Raw genomic sequence first — 17005 nt, forward strand, 5'->3', positions numbered from 1 at the left:
TTCCTTTGTTAAACCAAACACTGCTACTTCCATCAGTCATTTTCTGATATATGGCTTTCAAGAAAAGCCAAAACAAAAATAGCATTTAAATTGCCAGCTTAGAAATTGTGCAGTTTTATAGAGGCTTCAGAGCTGACAAAAGAACTTTTTTTTTTCATTTGGCAAATATTAGTAGTCCAAATATATAAAATGAATGTTATATAAATATTGTAGCAATATAGCTTGCTATGTTCTCTGTGCTTTCTACAAGGGAGCCCGAAGCATTTTCTTGACCCAAATTGTACATGAAAATCACAGACATAACTCTCTTGCTGTACCCAGAAGTAAAAAGTGCTGTAAAAAAAGCCTCAGCTTTGTGAGTACTGGCGTTTCTTTTATTTACAAAAAGAAAAAAGCATTTTAAAATATATTTAAAATCTGATGTGCACCTAGCTGTGACGTTGATTCACATGCTAGTGTTTAAAACAGAAAGTGAAGGTGATCCTCTTCCCACACGGATGCAATGATGACTGCAGAGCAAACAGGGGATGGCTTAAAACAACATTGCTTGGGCTGTTTGAGCGCAGGGTGTTGATGTTTGTGCCTGACAGCAGCTGCCGTGGTAAAAGCTCTGAGAAAATCAGCTCGACACTGCTGTTGTTGCTGTTGTTGTTTTTATTTATTTTTTATTTTTTATACAACTGCTTTCCATTATAAATAAATAAGGCATGAAGGTTCTCCATACTGTTACAGAGCTGGTAGCCACAATAGTGCACGTGGCTCCTGATGTTGCTTGAATTTGGGGCCATTGGGCAACTGAAAATGCAGAGCATGGAGAGAGGAGTGTTTGGTGGTGGGTGGTTTGAGGAGAGTAATTCCAGGATGGGAACGGAGGGGAAAGCTGATGTGGGAGGCTGCGGTGTGAGCTGCACATCACATCGTGCCAGCCTCAAGGGAGCCATCTGAGCAAAAGGAAGGGCTGAGGGGGGTATATTTGCAATATTAATGTCACTGGGAGTGAAATAAAGGTAGCTCCTCAAAACATTATGGCCCTAGATTTGCATCATAATTATATTTTTATGGCCTTCCCCTTCAAAATGAGATTTATTTTAGTCAATACAGCAAAAATCCCTAATCTTGAGATATTTTGGGGATGCAAACGGGTGAATACAGAATCCAAATGTGGCCTAAAGTTTCTCTAGGTGGGTACAGAATAGGTAGCTTATACTGAATTGCTTTTGTTTTTATTATTATTAATAATTTCTGTGGCTCAATGCTCTGGATGTTGTCTAAGCTGTAATGAAATGCTGCTTCTCTGCCTAAAACGCACGTCTGACCTAACATGGTCAACATGTAGTGTATGAAAAATGGAAACTGGCGATTCCTGAGACTGCAGTGGCCGTTTGGCTGGGTTTGTGTCTGCAGAAGCAGCAGTGAGGAGAGTTCAGTGCTGGACAGTGAACCGGAGTATGAGAGGTGCAACCTTTGGAGACAGTAACTCAGCCACGTTCGATTCTTTTTCAACAGAAAGCTGAAATCCCTCCTCTCCTCTGGGAAATATATTCAGAGCAGAAGTGTGGGGCAGTTTGTGATCAGCGCCAGGGCCGGGGCTCTTGCTGCTCAATGTGGTGCTTTGCTGTTGTCCTCCTCGTACAGGTGAGTCCAGCAGGCAGGTTTTGGAAGCCCATGCAGGTTGTATGCGAGGAGCTTGCGGCAATGGGGCCACGACAGCCTCTTGAACAGCACAGGGGGCTGATGCCTCCATACTATAACTGCACTTATTGCCTAGCTTATAGGAAAGCCCTGGTCATTAGGTTCCTCCTAGGCACAGCGAGTGACCTGCGTGGAGGTACTGGGTGGATTTAAAGCGAGGAAATCCCATTTGCCTACGAAGCCTGGAGAGGATGGGCTGAATTACCAAGTGATGCTGATGGAGACAGGACAATCGGTTTTATGTTTCTCTTCAAGTTTGTCCAGTTGCGATGCGCTTGCATTGTAAAGAGCTGAAAAACCTGACTGCTAAGAGAATGGCTTAGATAGCAAGAACATACTGCCCTTTAGGGAAGGAGAAAGGTTAGATGAAAGTCTCTCAGGTTTAAGCACAGGTCCTTAGCCATAAAACCAAAGTGGAGGGGTTGGGCTGATGTTCCCAAGCAGCCCCTGAAGTTCCAATGGCTTTTTCAGTTTTATTTTGTAACACTGCGCTCCAGCTGGTGCAGAACACTGGAGGACATCCAGGCTTTTGCTTGCAGATAATCAGAGAGGCTGTAAGACAAGCTGAAAAGAGTGGAGGAAGTGAGCAGTTTTCTTTTTTGAGATGTGGGTTTGGTTGCTGTTGTGATTTCTGGCTGCGGCAGCAACTCATGCAGAGATTCATCATACAGTTTTCTCAAATCCTCTAACTACAATGTACAATTTTTCCAACAAGTTGCCCAGAGCCCTAGCTTAAAAAAGTGACTTGGGTCTCCGTGACATTTTCTTGCTTTAAGAGTCCCCTTCCCATACACGAATGTAACATGAGATCTCTTGAACCTTCAAAGCAGTGAGGCCACAGAATGTTTCCTGGGGCTAAAGAGAAGACTTGGCTGTTGAGATTGTATGTAGGAACTGCAGAGTCAGGGCTCATTTGCTGCTCTTGTTTTTCACCTTTGTTGAATTGATGTCCGCTTTCGTTTTCTGGATGCGGGAGAAGATCTCCTTAAAAAGAGCTTTGTACTCAGGCTGACTTTGCTCCAGCCGCTTGTCCACAGCTTCTACATGTTTGGTGATGGTCTTCTCCATGGTTTTCCGCTCTTCCAGCTCGTGTCCCTCTCCCCTGAAGTCCCTGAAGGAGCTGTCACGAGAGATGGGGCGGGACGTTTGGACCCCCGTGTGGCGCACGCTGTCCTTGTGCTGCCGGCATTTGCTCAGGAGCTCTTCGTACTTCTCGAGCAGCGCGTGATACTGCTCGTCCACCTCCCTCAGGATGGACATGCCCCGCTTGCGCACGTTGTTGGCGTGCAGCGTGTAATTGCCCTCGTGCCGGCTCACCGCGTCCTTGGTCACGATGGCGTTGAGGGCCGTGTCGCTGCAGCTTTTCCGGACGGGGTGGTTGGGGGACGGCGTCATGGACGGCCCGTGGCTTTTCCCTCCCTCCTCCTCAGAGAGGTCGATGTAGTCCGCTTCCGGGGCGTTATTCAGCGGCTCGAGGAGGGCCTCGGACAAGTTGTCTTCTCTGCTGAGCAGATACTTCTTGACTTGCTTCATCTGCTGTAGCTCTAGGAGCTCTGCCTCCAGTTCCTTGATGCGCAGTTTGCAGTTCTCCATCTCGCACACTCGCTGCTCGAGGTCCGAGTACTCCTGGATGACGGAGGTGTATTCCCGCTCCACCCTCTCCTTCCGCTGCTTCTCCTGGTTCACTTGGGACCTCAGGGAGTTCACCATGGCCTGGAGACGCTCGTTCTCCCGCTCTAGTGGCTTCTGGTTGAACTCTGTTGAAGAGCTATGGACCTGGAATGCATCCTCATACCTGGAAGAGTGGGAGGAAAAAAGACTCTTGAGAGAGATTCCCCAAATGACAGTCTGTGAATTCCTCAGACTGTGGCTTGTTGTCATGGAAGTAGCTCCATGGATGCCCAGAGAAGAAATAGCCAAGTGAGAATCTGAGGTCACAGAGCAAGATATTTCTCCTTCTTACTGCTGCCTCTAGGCTTAAAACAAATAATTGAAAGAAAAAAAGAAATAAAAACAACAAAACTAATCCAAAATGAGAAGTGCTGGCTCTGCTTTCTTGTGTCTGGGAAATGCTCCAGAATGAGTGGGAGAAGATATATGAAGCAGAAGATGGAGGTGGAAAGAGACTTTTGACAGTGTTGCCCCTTTTTCAATGCTCACCTCAGTGGAACCAAATTAGAGATGTAAAATACTCTTTCCCAGAAAAGCTGTTTTGCCTTTTCCTCAATGAAGTGCCTGTGGCATCCTATCTTTTTAGAACAAATTGGAGGGTGGGAAAGAAAAAAGAAAGCACCACTGCTTCCCCGGGAGGCATGAATGGTGGCGGGGGGATTGAACAGATTTCCAAGTTACTAGCAGGCCCAGTGACCTTCAAACCAACTGCTGGAAGCCAAACTGTGCAGTCCAGTGGCATTGAGGGCAGAGCAGTCCTAGGGGGTGGTGGGGAAAAGAACCACACAGACATTTAAGTGGATTTTGCTGGAGGTTATTACTGCAGCAGCAACGGGGATGCTCTAAAGGCACAGTCTAATGTTGGCTGGTTGCAACCACTGGCAGCGGATGCTTTCGGTAAAAAAGTTTATTGATTGCTTATCTATTTAAAGAAGGTTCTATTACAGAGAGAGCCAAGCAAGAAATGCCCTCGTGAGGTCAATGAATTAGCACAGCTCCTGGCTTTTCAGCAGGAGCAAGTATGGATGTTAGGAAGGCTCTGCTTCGCCAACAACCAAGGTGGGCACAAAAGCATCATCTCCATCCTCACGTTTTAAGCTCTGATGCAGCCCTGGACCTGCACGCGTGGGTGTGTGGGTCCCCCCCAGGAATGGGGGGGATATCAGAGCCGGGGCTGAGCCCTCCCTGCTCCTCCGTACCTGGGGCTGGAGCAGAGCTCCTTGAGGCAGGGGAAGGTGTGGATGGTTCGGCGCCGCTCCCTCTTCTCCCGCCGAATGCGCAGCTGCTCCAAGCTCCGCATTTCCTCCACCTGCTTCTGCAGCTCCTCCACTTGGTTCTGCAGCCCCTCGATGGTTTCTGTCAAGCTGCAGGGAGGCAGAGAGAGAAAGAAAGAGAGCATAGGTGAGGAGGCAGGCACGTGGCCATGGCTCTTCCCAACGTTCCTCCCTGTAAGGAGAGAGCCCATCTGCGGAGCCTGGGTTCCTCGTGTGTGCCGAGGAGCTGAGCCCTTGCTTTTCATGGCAGGGGCTGGTCCCTCTCATTGGCCCCTCTGGTGTTTCCAGAGCAGGGTGGGCGATTGAAATAGGGGGTCATGTTAATGTTAATGACCTGTTCTGGCATGAGCTGTCACCTCTGGGGTGTCAGCACTATCTTGGGGTGTCTCTCTCTTGGGAAGGTTCAGGCAAGTTGGCACCCATTCATTCTCTCCTTGTTTCTCCTGCACAAATAAACAAGGAGAGACTGTCCAGAAACACGGTTCTATCCTGGCTGTTGAGCTGGTAAAACTCCCTGTGCTAAAATCCCCTCTCTGTGCAGCCACTTGCAAAAGATGCAGGATCGCAAGGACCTGGCTCAGCAGCCTGTTGTTTGCAGGGATGACCTTGGGCCTGGGCCTGTTTTAGGAAGTTGTTGACAAACTGGGGTTTCAGCACAGGCTGGACAGGGTTTCCCTAGCAGCTCTGTCCCTGGCTGTCTGCTCTGGCCGTCTCTGATGATTATTTTCCTCTCCTTCAAGGAAAAACCCATGCCAAGGAGGAGAGGCTGCTGTGCCTCCCTCCTGGCAGCTCCCAAGTCCTCGTCCCAAGGGTGCCGGGGCCCTACGTGAACCAGCAGCGCGCTGGGGCAGGAGGGACCCTCACCACTGTATCTTCTGCTGCGACGTCTTGCTCTCGAGCACCAGCTTCTGGTTCGCCAGCTCCAGGTCGCGCGCCGTCAGGTCTAGCTGCTCGTAGACCTTCGCGTGCTGCTCGTTCATCTGCCGCAACATCTCGAGCTGCTTTGTCAGGTACTGCAAGAAAAGCCAAAACGGAGACAAAGTCCAGGGCGTTTTGCAAGTGGGGTTCCCACTGCCTTCACTTCCATTGTAGTGAAGGCTACACTTTCCTCTACTTGCCCAGAGCAGCTTCCAGGTGAATTATTCATACTTGCCCCTGCCTCTGTAGATGTTTTTGTGTCTAATATACAGCTGAACTTCCCCTGCCCTCTGAGCACGATCGCTGTCTGCTCAGCTGCTCATTTACTCACAAAACCCAAAGGAAGGTGATATCCCTGTGACCGAACCCCTTCACCGGGGTGCACGGAAACTGGCTCTGGGTTATGGGATCATTTGACAGATCAACCGCGGAAGCTGCGTTTCCTTAGGAACTTGGGCTTAAAAATCTGAGTCTGTGAAATGCGAGGAGACCCCTGGGCTTTGCTGGTTTGCATCAAAGTCTGAGTCTGCTACTGAAATACGTTCTGCAAAGCCCTGGACTGCCTCTCTGCAGCACCAGGGGCTTGGGGTAGCAACTGTGTAAGGAACCAAATCTTTGGGGCTCACTATTTTGCTGGAGAAAGCAATTTTTTTTTTTTGAAGACCAGCCCTTTGAAGCAGAGACATCTACTCAAGGGCTCATCCAGAGATGGTATCTGCTGGCGCTGGTGGATGTGTGCTGCAGGGCTGGGGTGCTTGGTCACTAGTGTCCTCACACTTAATTCCTCAGCCCCTTGCAGCCTTCATGCTCCTTGGGCCAGTTCTTGCCCCTTCTCTGCCCTGCATCTCTCTTAAATCCGGAGGTTTTCAATGTTTTTGTGGTTTCCAGAAGCCTGGAAGTTTTCCAGGGGAGGAAACCCCTCCTCATACAGTAGGCTTAAGCCTGTAAGCTCTGGGGACTCTTAGAATGAGTCCCCTGATCCCAAAGGCTGCAGGAAGAGGCGGTTCATGTGGCAGCTCCTAGGAAAGCTGCTTAGTTGGAGGCCCAGAGCAGGGTTCTGGGTCAGCAGAGTCGAGGGGCACAGGCACAATTAGGAATAACAGGAACCGCTTTGGCAGGTCCCTTTCCACACGCGGTTGTGCTGTGGTGACGGCAGCGACAGGGTCGAGCGGCCCGGCTGCGGCCCTACCTCGATCTCCTGCACTTGCTCCTCGTTGGTCGCGTACATCTGCTGCAGCGAGTCCTCCAGCTCCTTGTTGCGCTCCAGCAGCGTCTTCCCCAGCTCGGCCGCCAAATGCAAGTCTGGAAAAGAGGGGGGAAAAGGAGAGCTCAGAGCCGGGCAGGATCTGGCCCTTGCTGGGTGCCGGGGAGGTGCAGGGAGGCTGTGCACGGCCAGGACCAGGTCCCCAAGGCCTGGCCATGGCCAACACTTGGTGTCCCCAGCCCTGGCTGCTGAGGCCTGAGGGGGCTGCGAGGGGCTCAGCATCTATCAGGATGAGAGCAAGGTTTGTAAAGCTCCGTGAGGCTGCTGGATGCTCTGTAAATTATATTGTTATCTCTAATGAAGGGAGTGTCTTTCCTCCCCCCCTTGGCCTCCATCCATCACTTGCTAATAGACTGACACGAGTAATAAAACCCTGCGTGCCCCGAGGACACCCAACACCACCAGCGGGTGCTCGTCTTCCTCCGGGTTCGTGGTCCCTGTGGGTACCAGCACCCGCCGGTCACACAGGTTGTCCCCAGCGTCCCTGCAGTGCTGGTTCTCCTGGCCACTGCTGCCCTGCTGTCACCAGTGGTAAGTGATGGGCAGGGAAGAGGCCTGGGGCTTCCCTGGCTTTTCCATGCGTGCACTGAAGCTTTGGCTGCAGCTTGAGGGAACCTGGTGATGCAGAGGTCGTTGAGGAACAGCCACCTCATATTCTCCCTTTTCCACTCCCTCAACCTTTAAAACTTTCAGCTTTAAAGGCAGACATAGTTGGGCCTTAGGAGAAGTGCAGGGAATTGGTTGTTAACTGTGTGGTCAGCTGAAGCACTGGATTTGTCACCTCTTGCTTTAAAAGAATACCCAGAGCCCTGCATGTCTGGCACTGTCAGGTGTTTCCATGCCTCAGGTGATGCTGTTTATGGCTCTTGGATGGCGCCGATGCCTCCTGCAAAACCCTTCCACATTCACACAGCCCTTGGTTGTTTGCTGTAAGCCCTGTCTGCTGGGCTCACAGGGGTTCCCAGTTTTCACGGAGCTTTAAAAGGTGAATTTCCAGACTGGAAATCTGACACACAGCCTCTAACAGCAGAAGGTGAGGAACAGTTATTAATGTGTGCTATTACTCTTTTAATTTCCACCATGGTCGTCTTGCAGTTTGTGGATACACAAGGATTGGCAATGCCATGGTGTGGACAGAGCAGGATCTGCCACTCGTGGCTAGTCTAGGATGTGACCTTCTTAATTATAATAACCATAACTTCCCCATGACCTGGTCTGGGAGCTGCCATCGCAGCCACGAGCGTAATCAAGATGTTGGCACGTATCCCCGTGGGCAGACGTCCTTCACCGATTCTACAGCCGTGAAATTCCTCCAATTTCCAAAGTGCCCTTGGGGGACTGAGTGTGCGGTAACCTGGCTGGGGAGCAGCGGGAGCAGCCGGCAGAGCCGGATGGGAATTTGTGCCTTTAGGCTGCTCGGGGCTGTATTGACGTGAGCTGATGGAGTCTGTGTTGCTGCTGGTGACTGGCACAGTGTGAATCTGTCCTGTCCTGCCGGAGCGATGCAGCAAGGAGAGGGGTCTGTGCTGGGCTCGGGAAAAGAGTCAAGAACGTCCCCGTCCCTGTGGATTACATCAGTGCTCGCCCACCACATGGCATCCAATTTAATCAGCTGGGGTTGAGTTAAGTGGATTAGGCAGCACAGGATTCTGCGTTGTAATTTAAAGGGCTCTGTCGGCAATAATTGAATGGGGGAAACAGGCAGCATTTGGGGAGAAGAGGGGAAGAAGAAAGGATGGGGTTGAGCTCTGAGCAGCAAATTGGCTCTTCCATTTTGAGCATAAGGGCCTGGGAGGCTCCAGGAAGTTGGTTCCTTTCGTGTTTCTAGAGAGTGGCAGCCATCGAGATGCGCACGCTGGCCAAGGCAGCCCCTGTTGTCTCGTCTCCACCATTCCCTTGTAGCTGAGCCCTCTCTTCCCACCTGTTGGACTCCTGGGGGTCCCCAACCTGTGGCACTGTGGGGACGATGCAGGAAAGAGCTTTAACATCTTCAGATCTCTCTTGCTCCTGGCACTGACCATGGCTCCTATGGGTCTGTGTCTCCGGACAAACTTCAGAAGATCCCGAGGCAGAACCTGTGGAAGGCTGTGTTTGAGTGAAAGAGGCTGGGGACCAGCAACAGGTACCTGGGCAACATCTCGTGGGCTCGCTGGGCAACGTGACCATTTAGGCCGTGGGACAAGGTGCCTCTGCTCGCAAGGGCTCAACATCTGCTGGGCCCAGTGAAGGCCAAGGCTGCTGTGCTTTGCCCCGTGTCCTCAAACACCTTCCCCCCACCATGAGCTTTAGCTGGTGGCCAGGATGGGCCAAGGCTGACTCAGAGCCCAGGAACTGCTATTGCAGCTGGTGCAGGGGCCTCCGGAGAGGCTCAGGGAGCTTGGGAACTGACGGATGGCCCTGGCTGAGAGTTGGGAGCTGTTGTTTAATGCTGTTCATGTTGAATTTAATAGCGCTTGATGTCTGCCCCATTACACGCGGCTATTTAGAGTCAAGGTTAGGTGCAATTATTCCTTTCAACATGTAAATAAATGATGCTGCACTGATTTACCCCAGGGAAGGTTGTACTTGCTGCTCACTTGTTTTTCTTCTTAGTTGCAAGGGGTTGCACCGCCTGGGTTCATTACAGTGAAGATCAACTCTTGCATATGGCTCTTGCTGCTGCTCCACGGCAAGTGATGGAGGGAGTCTGTGTAGTGTAGGACCTAGCACAGCTCCTGCTGCTTATGAGACATATATATCTATACAGACATATATATGGCAGCCCTGTCCCTGGCCCGTGACAGTCAGTGTGTGTTTTGCCGTGTTGCTGGTGCACAATAACCCGGAGTGTGTTACTAAAGCGCAGTTGGGCCTTTCCCAGCTGTTCTCTTATCCAAGCAGCTTCCATGGCTGTTTGCCTTGGCTCTAATGGCTGCAGGGAGCTCGGAGGCTCCGACGCTGCGCCTGGATTGCAGAGCATCCCAAATGTGCAAGAACAGAGCTGCTGTGGAGGACAAGAGGGGAAAGAGGGTGAGAGAAGGGAGGCGAGCGCTTCCCTGCACGCGGGGCCGCCCCGGGCAGCGGAGACGGCGCCAGCCGATGAGTTATGGTGGGACGCAGAGCGCAGGACCAGGAGAGGCTTGGGCTCTGTCGATGCTGAAGATGGAGACGCGTGGATTGAGGCCGTGGGGAAACCTGCCTCGTGGTTTTGTGGAGCAGGAGGTTGTGGCAGAGCTGGGATGGAAGAGCAGGATTAGCAGGAAGGGGATGTGTGTGACTCCCACTATGTGCAGAAGGGAGCAGCCCCCAGCACCGGCCGCGTTCCCGCAAGGCGCTCCCCTGCTCCCGGCTGTCACAGGCCGCCCTCGCTGTCCCCTTGCCAGCGGACACAGGTGGCCCCGCGGGTCCCCAGCGATTTGGCTGGGCTGGGAGCAGCCCCAGCTCTGGCCCCACGGATGCTCCTGGCTTTGCCTCCTACACCGGCTCAGGATCCTGTGCCTCTTCCAGGACCGAGTCTGTGCCTGCATGCTGAGAAGACTTGGAAGACTGCAGGATGACATCCCTGTCTGCTGCATGCTCTAACTGCTAAGATTTGCAAGGAGGAGACAAGTTAACAGGGAAGTACCAACGTGGCTGCAACATGTACTAAACTAAGATATGCCGGAGGAACTGGCCCAAAGAGTGCAATGGAATCATTTTGTGAACCTGCAAACTAATCTGTTGCCTGTGCAGGGAAGGTTTATAGCTGTCTGCCTAGGATTCGTGGGTAAAAACAAATGGAGAGCAACAGAAAATCAGTTTAAAATTCCCAGCTGTTTGGAGACCAGTTGTTGAACATCTGGTCTCGTTCCTCTGAGGTATTTTCTGAGACACAGTCTCCAAAGTTCTTGGCCTGTGCATGTATTTTGGAACACGTTAAGTAGCAGTTTTGGAAGCCCTGAAGATGCACCCGGGAGGAGCACACGGAGCAATTCTAGAGTCACGTGGGGCAGGGATCTGTCCCTGCGCTCATTGCAAAAGGCCTTTCAGCAGTGGGGGTGACTGTGTGGAAGTGAGAAGCTCTGCACTGGCCTGGGCACCAGTGCTGCTTCCCAGAGAAGCAGGATGGGGCCCTTATGCTGTCACTGCTCCGCCTGTCACACGGGCTCGATGCCCTGTCACCGGCTGGCACTGGCTGGTACCAGAGAGATGAATGAGGATGGAAAACGCATCCGTGGGGGGACAGGCTCCTTTTGCAGGGTGACAGTGGCAGGATGCTCCTTGGCTCCGAGCTCCTGTGGGTCGGGGTTGCGGCGGATGGAGCCAATGAGGGTCCCTGCTGAGGAGAAGCGCTCTTAGCGCTCTTCCACATGGGAGATGGAGAAAATTCTCTGGTTTCTTTCTTCCCTTCTCCTCAAATTCCATTCCCTCCCACAGCTGGAAGTATGTGCCTGGTTTCAGCAGCTGGAGAAAGGAGTTTCTGTGCGAGAGTAGAGGGATATCCTGAGAGTCATGGTGCAGGGCTCCCTTATGCCCTCTTTTCTTGCCTTCTCCCCGTACCAGGGGAATCTGCATCCTAGGAATATATGTATATTTTTCCAAATCTGGAGCCTCCCATTGCTTCCTTATGGGAAAGCTTGACCTAAATGTCAGTTTATTTCCTTGTCTGCTGGTGGCTCTCTGGTCCCTCCTGTCATTTCCAAGCCTGAGGTTCCCCTCAGTTCGGCATTTAGCCATGGAAAGCTCCCAGCTCCTGCACACAAGAGATGGCTACTGCAGGGCCAGCTCGGTCCCTTGATGGGCAGCACATTAACCACTGGGCTCCTGGCTTATTCCCAACCCCATGTGGCTTATTTCCAAACCGGGGAGCTGGGATAACTGCTCCCCGAGTGAGGAACAGCTTGGGGGACTGCCTGCTCCCCTGGCAGGGAAGGCCTTGGGCGAGTTGATGGCGCGTTGCAGCTTTATGGATCACCTTGTTGAGGTTGGGTGGTGGCAGAAAAGGGGCAGTTGTGGCTGCTGGAGGGTGTTGGTGACGATCCCCTGTGCAACAGTGACAGCAGGGCTGATCCCAGACTGCCCGTGAGTCCCTATTATTATACGGATGAGTTGGGAGCGGTGCAAGCTCAGCACCTTGCCTCATTTTCCTTCTTAGCATGCAACCAACCGCGTGTTTGGCCGGGGGAGGAATTAAAATAAGATGCTTAGATCTGGAGACCTTTGGAGGTTATAGCCATCAAGCCCTACTTCTGCATTGCAGACAGCTTGGCCCAAAAGTCTGCGTGGCTTCCCGGGACGAGAGGACAATCAATCCTGCCGTGGCAGCGAGGTGCTGCGCTGGCACCGGAGCGGTGCCAGGTGGCTTCATCTGCGCAGGGGACGTGTCTCGAGGCTTGGGGCACTTGGAGCCCTTCTCTTGGGCCGCACGCTGGTGCTTCTTGGCTCAACCTAAGCCCTGGCAGGGGGAGACTGGGAAAATCGGGGAATTGGGCAGGGTGGATGAGAGAAGGATTTGCTTGAGGAGAGTGGTACGCGGGAGACTGAGGCTAGAGGTGACTTGCAGGTAACTGCTGGGCCTTGTCTCCGCTCCACTTGGATGCAGATGTGATGGACTGGGCTCACCAAAGCCTAGTGAACAGCACAGCCCAGCTAGCAAGCAGTCAACACTGCAGGGGATTACATCTTCCTTTAATGAGAAAAGGAACAGCACAGGAATGAGGCACTTCCAGGGGCACCAGCACTGTTCCCTTGTCCCTGGCCAATCACCTGGCTGGGACCTGAGGTCAGTATGAGCCCTCGGAGCAGGCGAAACGGGTGGAGGAAGCAGAGCGGCTCCGGCTCCATTGGAGCGAGGCTACGAGGAGACCAGCTCCGGCCACCTCCGAGACCCGGGGGGATGGCCCGGAAAACCGGAGGGGTTGCGGGTGGTTTTCTCACCTCAGAGCGTGTTATTTCAGCAGCTGGAGCTGGAGGATGGGGGAGGGAAGTAACAGGTGCTTGGAGGGGAGCTGGAGACACGATTTATTCGGCGGGGCTAAAATGGTTAATTAACATAAGCATTGCGGAGCTGCCGGTTAAGCCAGCCGTTGCTTAGCAAACAGTTTGGGATGTAAATGTAATAAATATTTGATGATACTAGGAAACGGGGATAAAGGCTCGGCAACCACCCGGATTGTGCAGAAACCTTCTCCGGCTTTTCCTTCTCCCGGCTCCGGCTCCTAAGGAGCCTCTTTCAGCCAGCGCTTTTGTCGGCCGCCTTCCCGGTGCCGCCTGGGCCCGCTGGCCTGTCCCTGTCCTTGCTGTCCGGCCGTCAGTGCGCTGTGCTGGACCAGCCCCAGCTGTGCAGTCACCAGAGTGCCCTGGATGTCACCAGGGCCGTAGCATCAAGGCACGGTGGGCACGGGCACAACCCAGCGCTGGCCTTTGCAGCACTTTGTGCATCCCACCAGTTAATGGTGCCTGTGGTTACCCCCCAGGACCTTCCCCGCATGCGGGTTTCAGTTACACCCTCCTTCTGGGTTTGCCTAGTATACCACAGCCCTCTCCTTCTTCCAGGAGGCTGCAAATCCCACCGCTGGGCTTTGTCTGGGGGCCGTTTCCTATGTATGCTCCAAGCTGGAGGCTCTCTGCAGCATGGGGTGCCAGTTCTGCGTGCCCACGGCTGGGACGGAGCTGGGGACGCGGCTGCCCATGGCAAGGTGCTCTGGGTGGCACCTCAGCAGTGCTGACTCATGAACTCGAGAGCGGTGACAGCGCTGGGCTAAAAACCCCTCGCACCCGCGTTGCTCGAGCCTCCCGCGCCCGTCCTTAGCGCCGCTGCTCCTCAGCCCCATCCTGGCCCAGCGCCCGGTCCCCTTGTGAGCGGCGCGAAGACGTCACCAGAGATGCGAATTGGTGAGCGCTCAAAGGCTGCACTGTTTATTCAGCAAGGAGCTCCAGCTCTGCTCCTGCGCTGGCTCAACCCCAGCGCGGCGCTTGGCAGAGCGGGGCCTGCTCGGGGCGACTGCCGTTAGCTGAGCAGCTGGGGTTAAAACCCACGGTAAAATTCCCCGGGGGCTGTTGTCATTCCCTGCGGAGCCTCTGCCCTGCAGGAAGTTGTGTAAACTTTGCATCCTGCCCAAATGTGCTGGAGGGCCGAGGCAGCGGCGCTGCGGTGGGACCGGGACCACACGTCCTCCCGGGCAGCCACCTGGCTCAAGTAAGTGCCTCTACCTGGGTGTGAATGACTTTCCCTGTATGTGGACTATTCTAGTTCTTTTGGGGACCCCTCATCTGACACAGGATTTCTGCCAGCTGCTGCTTACTGTGTGTTGACTCAAACTGTTAAGACAACCAAAATAAAACCACCAAAAAACAAAAACACATAAAATCCCCAAATACACCCAGCTACCAGCTGTCCAGCACTAAGATAAAGATGGTACAAAACCAGTGTGAATGTAAGCACAGTTACTTTAAACCACTCTACGCGAGTGTTTGTCTTTTTCCAGCCAGCCTAATTTTGCTGTTGGAAATGACATTGATTTTTCTCTCCTTCCCCATTCCTCCTGCTTTTATGGCTGCCTCGTAAAAATCTCCGTGAGTAATTTGGTGATTTAGAAGCTTTGGCTCCCCTTGGATTTAGGCCGGTGCAGCGGGAGCCTTTGGGAAACACTCTCAGCATCCTCAGCTCCACAGTAAATCATTGCTGCTGTATTCGTTTCCAAGCAGCGTGTCGGATAGCTCGAGCAGCGCTGGGATTAAAGCAGCCCCTCGCTGCTCTCCGGGTGCGATTCCGCCTGCGGCGAGTTTGCCGGGGCCCCGGCTTTGTGGCACGCATCAAAACGGCCCCTCCTGGTGCTCAGGCCGGAGCCGGGCTCCCTCCCTGCATCTGAACCGGGTCTCAACTTCGCAGGGCCAGGACAGCGGCTGGGAGCAGCCGGGATTTCTGCGGCGGTGCCAGCGCAGGACCAAGGGCCGGGCGTGCGAAGCAGGGGACATCCCGCCGTGCCCCTTCCCCGGGGCAGCTCCCCCGCGGCCCCCGGGCCCTCTCCCTTACCCTGCTCCAGGTCCTGCTGGTCGTACCAGGGCTCCTCTTCCTCGCTCGGAAACTCCTCCATCCTGCTCAGCATTTAGCGGCGGCGGCGGCCGGGCGGGACGCGCCGCATCCGCGGGCAGCACCGAAGCGGGCCGGGCCGCGCCGGGCCGGGCCAGGCCGCCCGCGCAGGGCCGGGGCCGCCGCCGCGCCCGGGAGCGGGGCCGGGGCCGGTGCGGGGGCTCCGCGGCGGGGCCGGGGGATGCACAAAGGAAGAGGCCCCGGCGCGGGCGGGCAGAGCCTCTCTCCGCAGCTCGGTGGGGACCTCTAGCATGGAAATGCTGCAAGGGAAGCGGGCGAGAGGGAAGGCGGAGGCGAGGCCTCCTGCTCCTCTCCGCCCAGCCCCGCCGCTGCCAGCGGGGCGGGCAGGGGGTGCCGGCTCCCCCGGCGGCTGCTGCTGGTTTGGGCTGCCTGGGGGCTGCGGGGAGAAGCGGGGCTGCCTTGCAGCCCGTCCCCGTTACAATCCGTTGTGCCCCCGCACCGGGAAGGCAGCTGGGTAGGGGGCTGGTACAGGCACCTTTTGGGGTGCAGGGGGTGGCCCCCTTGGTGACTTTGGGCAACCAGCAGCCTCCTTTTCTTGGGAGCCTTCAGCAGGGAGGCTGTCGCTTCCCTGCCTTGGCCTCCTTGGGTGTGTTGCTCCTCAAATCAAGGTTTTTTCAACCTAGGGGTCTCTAGGGATGCATGTAAAAGGGGAATCCCTTATAAACCACCCACAGCATCTCCTTAGTGTTACCTATTCTTGAGCTCTTCCTTGGCCTCTGCATTTGCACCCTAATAAGAAATCACTGTTTATGACACAAGCTTTTCTCTCAGGTTTCATCACAAGATCTTGTTTTCTTGTCATTGCTTTATTTTTATTTATTTTTATTTTTATTTTTTTCAGAAGGATGGAAGGAATCTAGAACTGAGGGGAAAGAGGATCTGTAGGGTCTGGAGGAGGAATTGGAGGAGTTGTGTCTGTTATAGACAGGCAGGTTCGGGAAAAGGCTTGGGATTTTGTTCGTCAGTCCAGTGCAATAAGGATTAGTGAAAGTGGATTTGCTCTTGTTTGCTACTGTGGAATTTGGTGTGTGTGTTTGTCCTTGTTCACCCTGAGGTCTGGGAGGGACTCTATGGCACAAAGTAACCCATGTGAAGGCGGATTGAGAATTTTTTTTTGCCTGCTGGGTACTGAAGCTCCCTAGATCTATATTTGATTCCGCCGCTCTGTATTGGTGCCTACAGAAAAGGCAATAGATGTTTACGCAAGAGCAGAGGGATTTAGGGTGATTGTCCTGGTCTCCTCATGGACCTCTCTGTCCTTATCCATGTATTTCCCTCCAATTCAGCGACTGCCTTGAGAGTATCCAGCCTTAATGGAACTGCAGAGCAGCCTCAAGGAGTCTCTTTTAAGCCAGCATTTGTAACTCAGCAGAGTTAATGAAGCAGGCATAGCATGTTGGGAGAAAGCCATGTCTACATGGCTCCCAGGTCTTTTTTTTTCTGAGTATTTTTAATGTAGAAATGCGGAAATCCTAACTGAAATATATATATAGTGAACAGTATTCTGTTCCTGGCTACAAGTTGTCATCATTCATCTGTGCAGCACAGCCACAGCAAATGAGTGAAGTCCCAGGAACAAAGTCCTAGGTGTTTGGCTGCAAAAGTTGGCTGGGACTCTGCAAAAATAACAATTCCTGGAGATTTTGCAAGAATATCTCAGATCTGGCCTGTCGTCTTGAGCTAATCAAGCACAGGTAATTTTTGTATGCCAGCAAACGAGGATCCCCACCATCTGCCCCAGTGGGGGAGCTAACACATGTATTTTGGGGGCAGAATGATTGGAATTACTTCATTTCCACCAAAGAAATACAGCTGGGAGAGGTGTTGGAAAAGCTGAGTGTGTGAAATGCAATTCAGTGACGTTGGAGAGACCCATGTGCAGCTCATGAGCTGCTCAGTGCTGACAAGGGAGACAACAGCCCTAAAGGCAACAACCAGCATCTGCTTTGAGGTGCTCAGCATGGGCTAAACACTGAAGCCCAGTCCCTGGGGTTATAAAACATGCTCTCCTCTGGGGTGGTTGGAATTTCATTAGGGTTAATGGGCTACCACGTGCCCCAAGCTGGTTACAGGGCACTCGTGGAGGGTGTTTATTACAACTTGACCAGGCCATGG

At 53.3% G+C, this 17005-nt stretch overlaps 1 protein-coding gene across 1 annotated transcript; it reads right to left on the reverse strand.

Moving 5' to 3' along the window:
- Positions 1–1872: 1872 nt before the first annotated feature.
- CDR2L (cerebellar degeneration related protein 2 like) lies at positions 1873–14951 on the reverse strand. Its single transcript, XM_088535844.1, has 5 exons — positions 14813–14951; positions 6745–6857; positions 5502–5650; positions 4563–4727; positions 1873–3487 (listed from the first exon to the last, which is right to left on the reverse strand). The coding sequence occupies exons 1-5, from the start codon at positions 14883–14885 to the stop codon at positions 2602–2604; spliced, it is 1386 nt and encodes a 461-aa protein (XP_088391970.1). The 5' UTR covers positions 14886–14951; the 3' UTR covers positions 1873–2601.
- Between the last annotated feature and the right edge of the window lie 2054 nt (positions 14952–17005).

Source organism: Tinamus guttatus, unplaced genomic scaffold (genome assembly GCF_059628265.1).
Source record: "Tinamus guttatus ecotype Peru unplaced genomic scaffold, ASM5962826v1 Tinamus_guttatus_pri_ptg000649l, whole genome shotgun sequence".
NCBI lineage: Eukaryota > Metazoa > Chordata > Aves > Tinamiformes > Tinamidae > Tinamus > Tinamus guttatus.

Bases quoted from the DNA above. Each gene is read 5' to 3' on its own strand.
- CDR2L (XM_088535844.1), bottom strand. From the start codon at position 14,885: ATGCTGAGCAGGATGGAGGAGTTTCCGAGCGAGGAAGAGGAGCCCTGG. The intron at 6,858-14,812 runs GTAAGGGAGAGG...CCTCTTTTCCAG, and splicing joins CCAGCAGGACCTGGAGCAGG to ACTTGCATTTGGCGGCCGAG. The intron at 5,651-6,744 runs GTAGGGCCGCAG...CTTTTCTTGCAG, and splicing joins AGCAAGTGCAGGAGATCGAG to TACCTGACAAAGCAGCTCGA.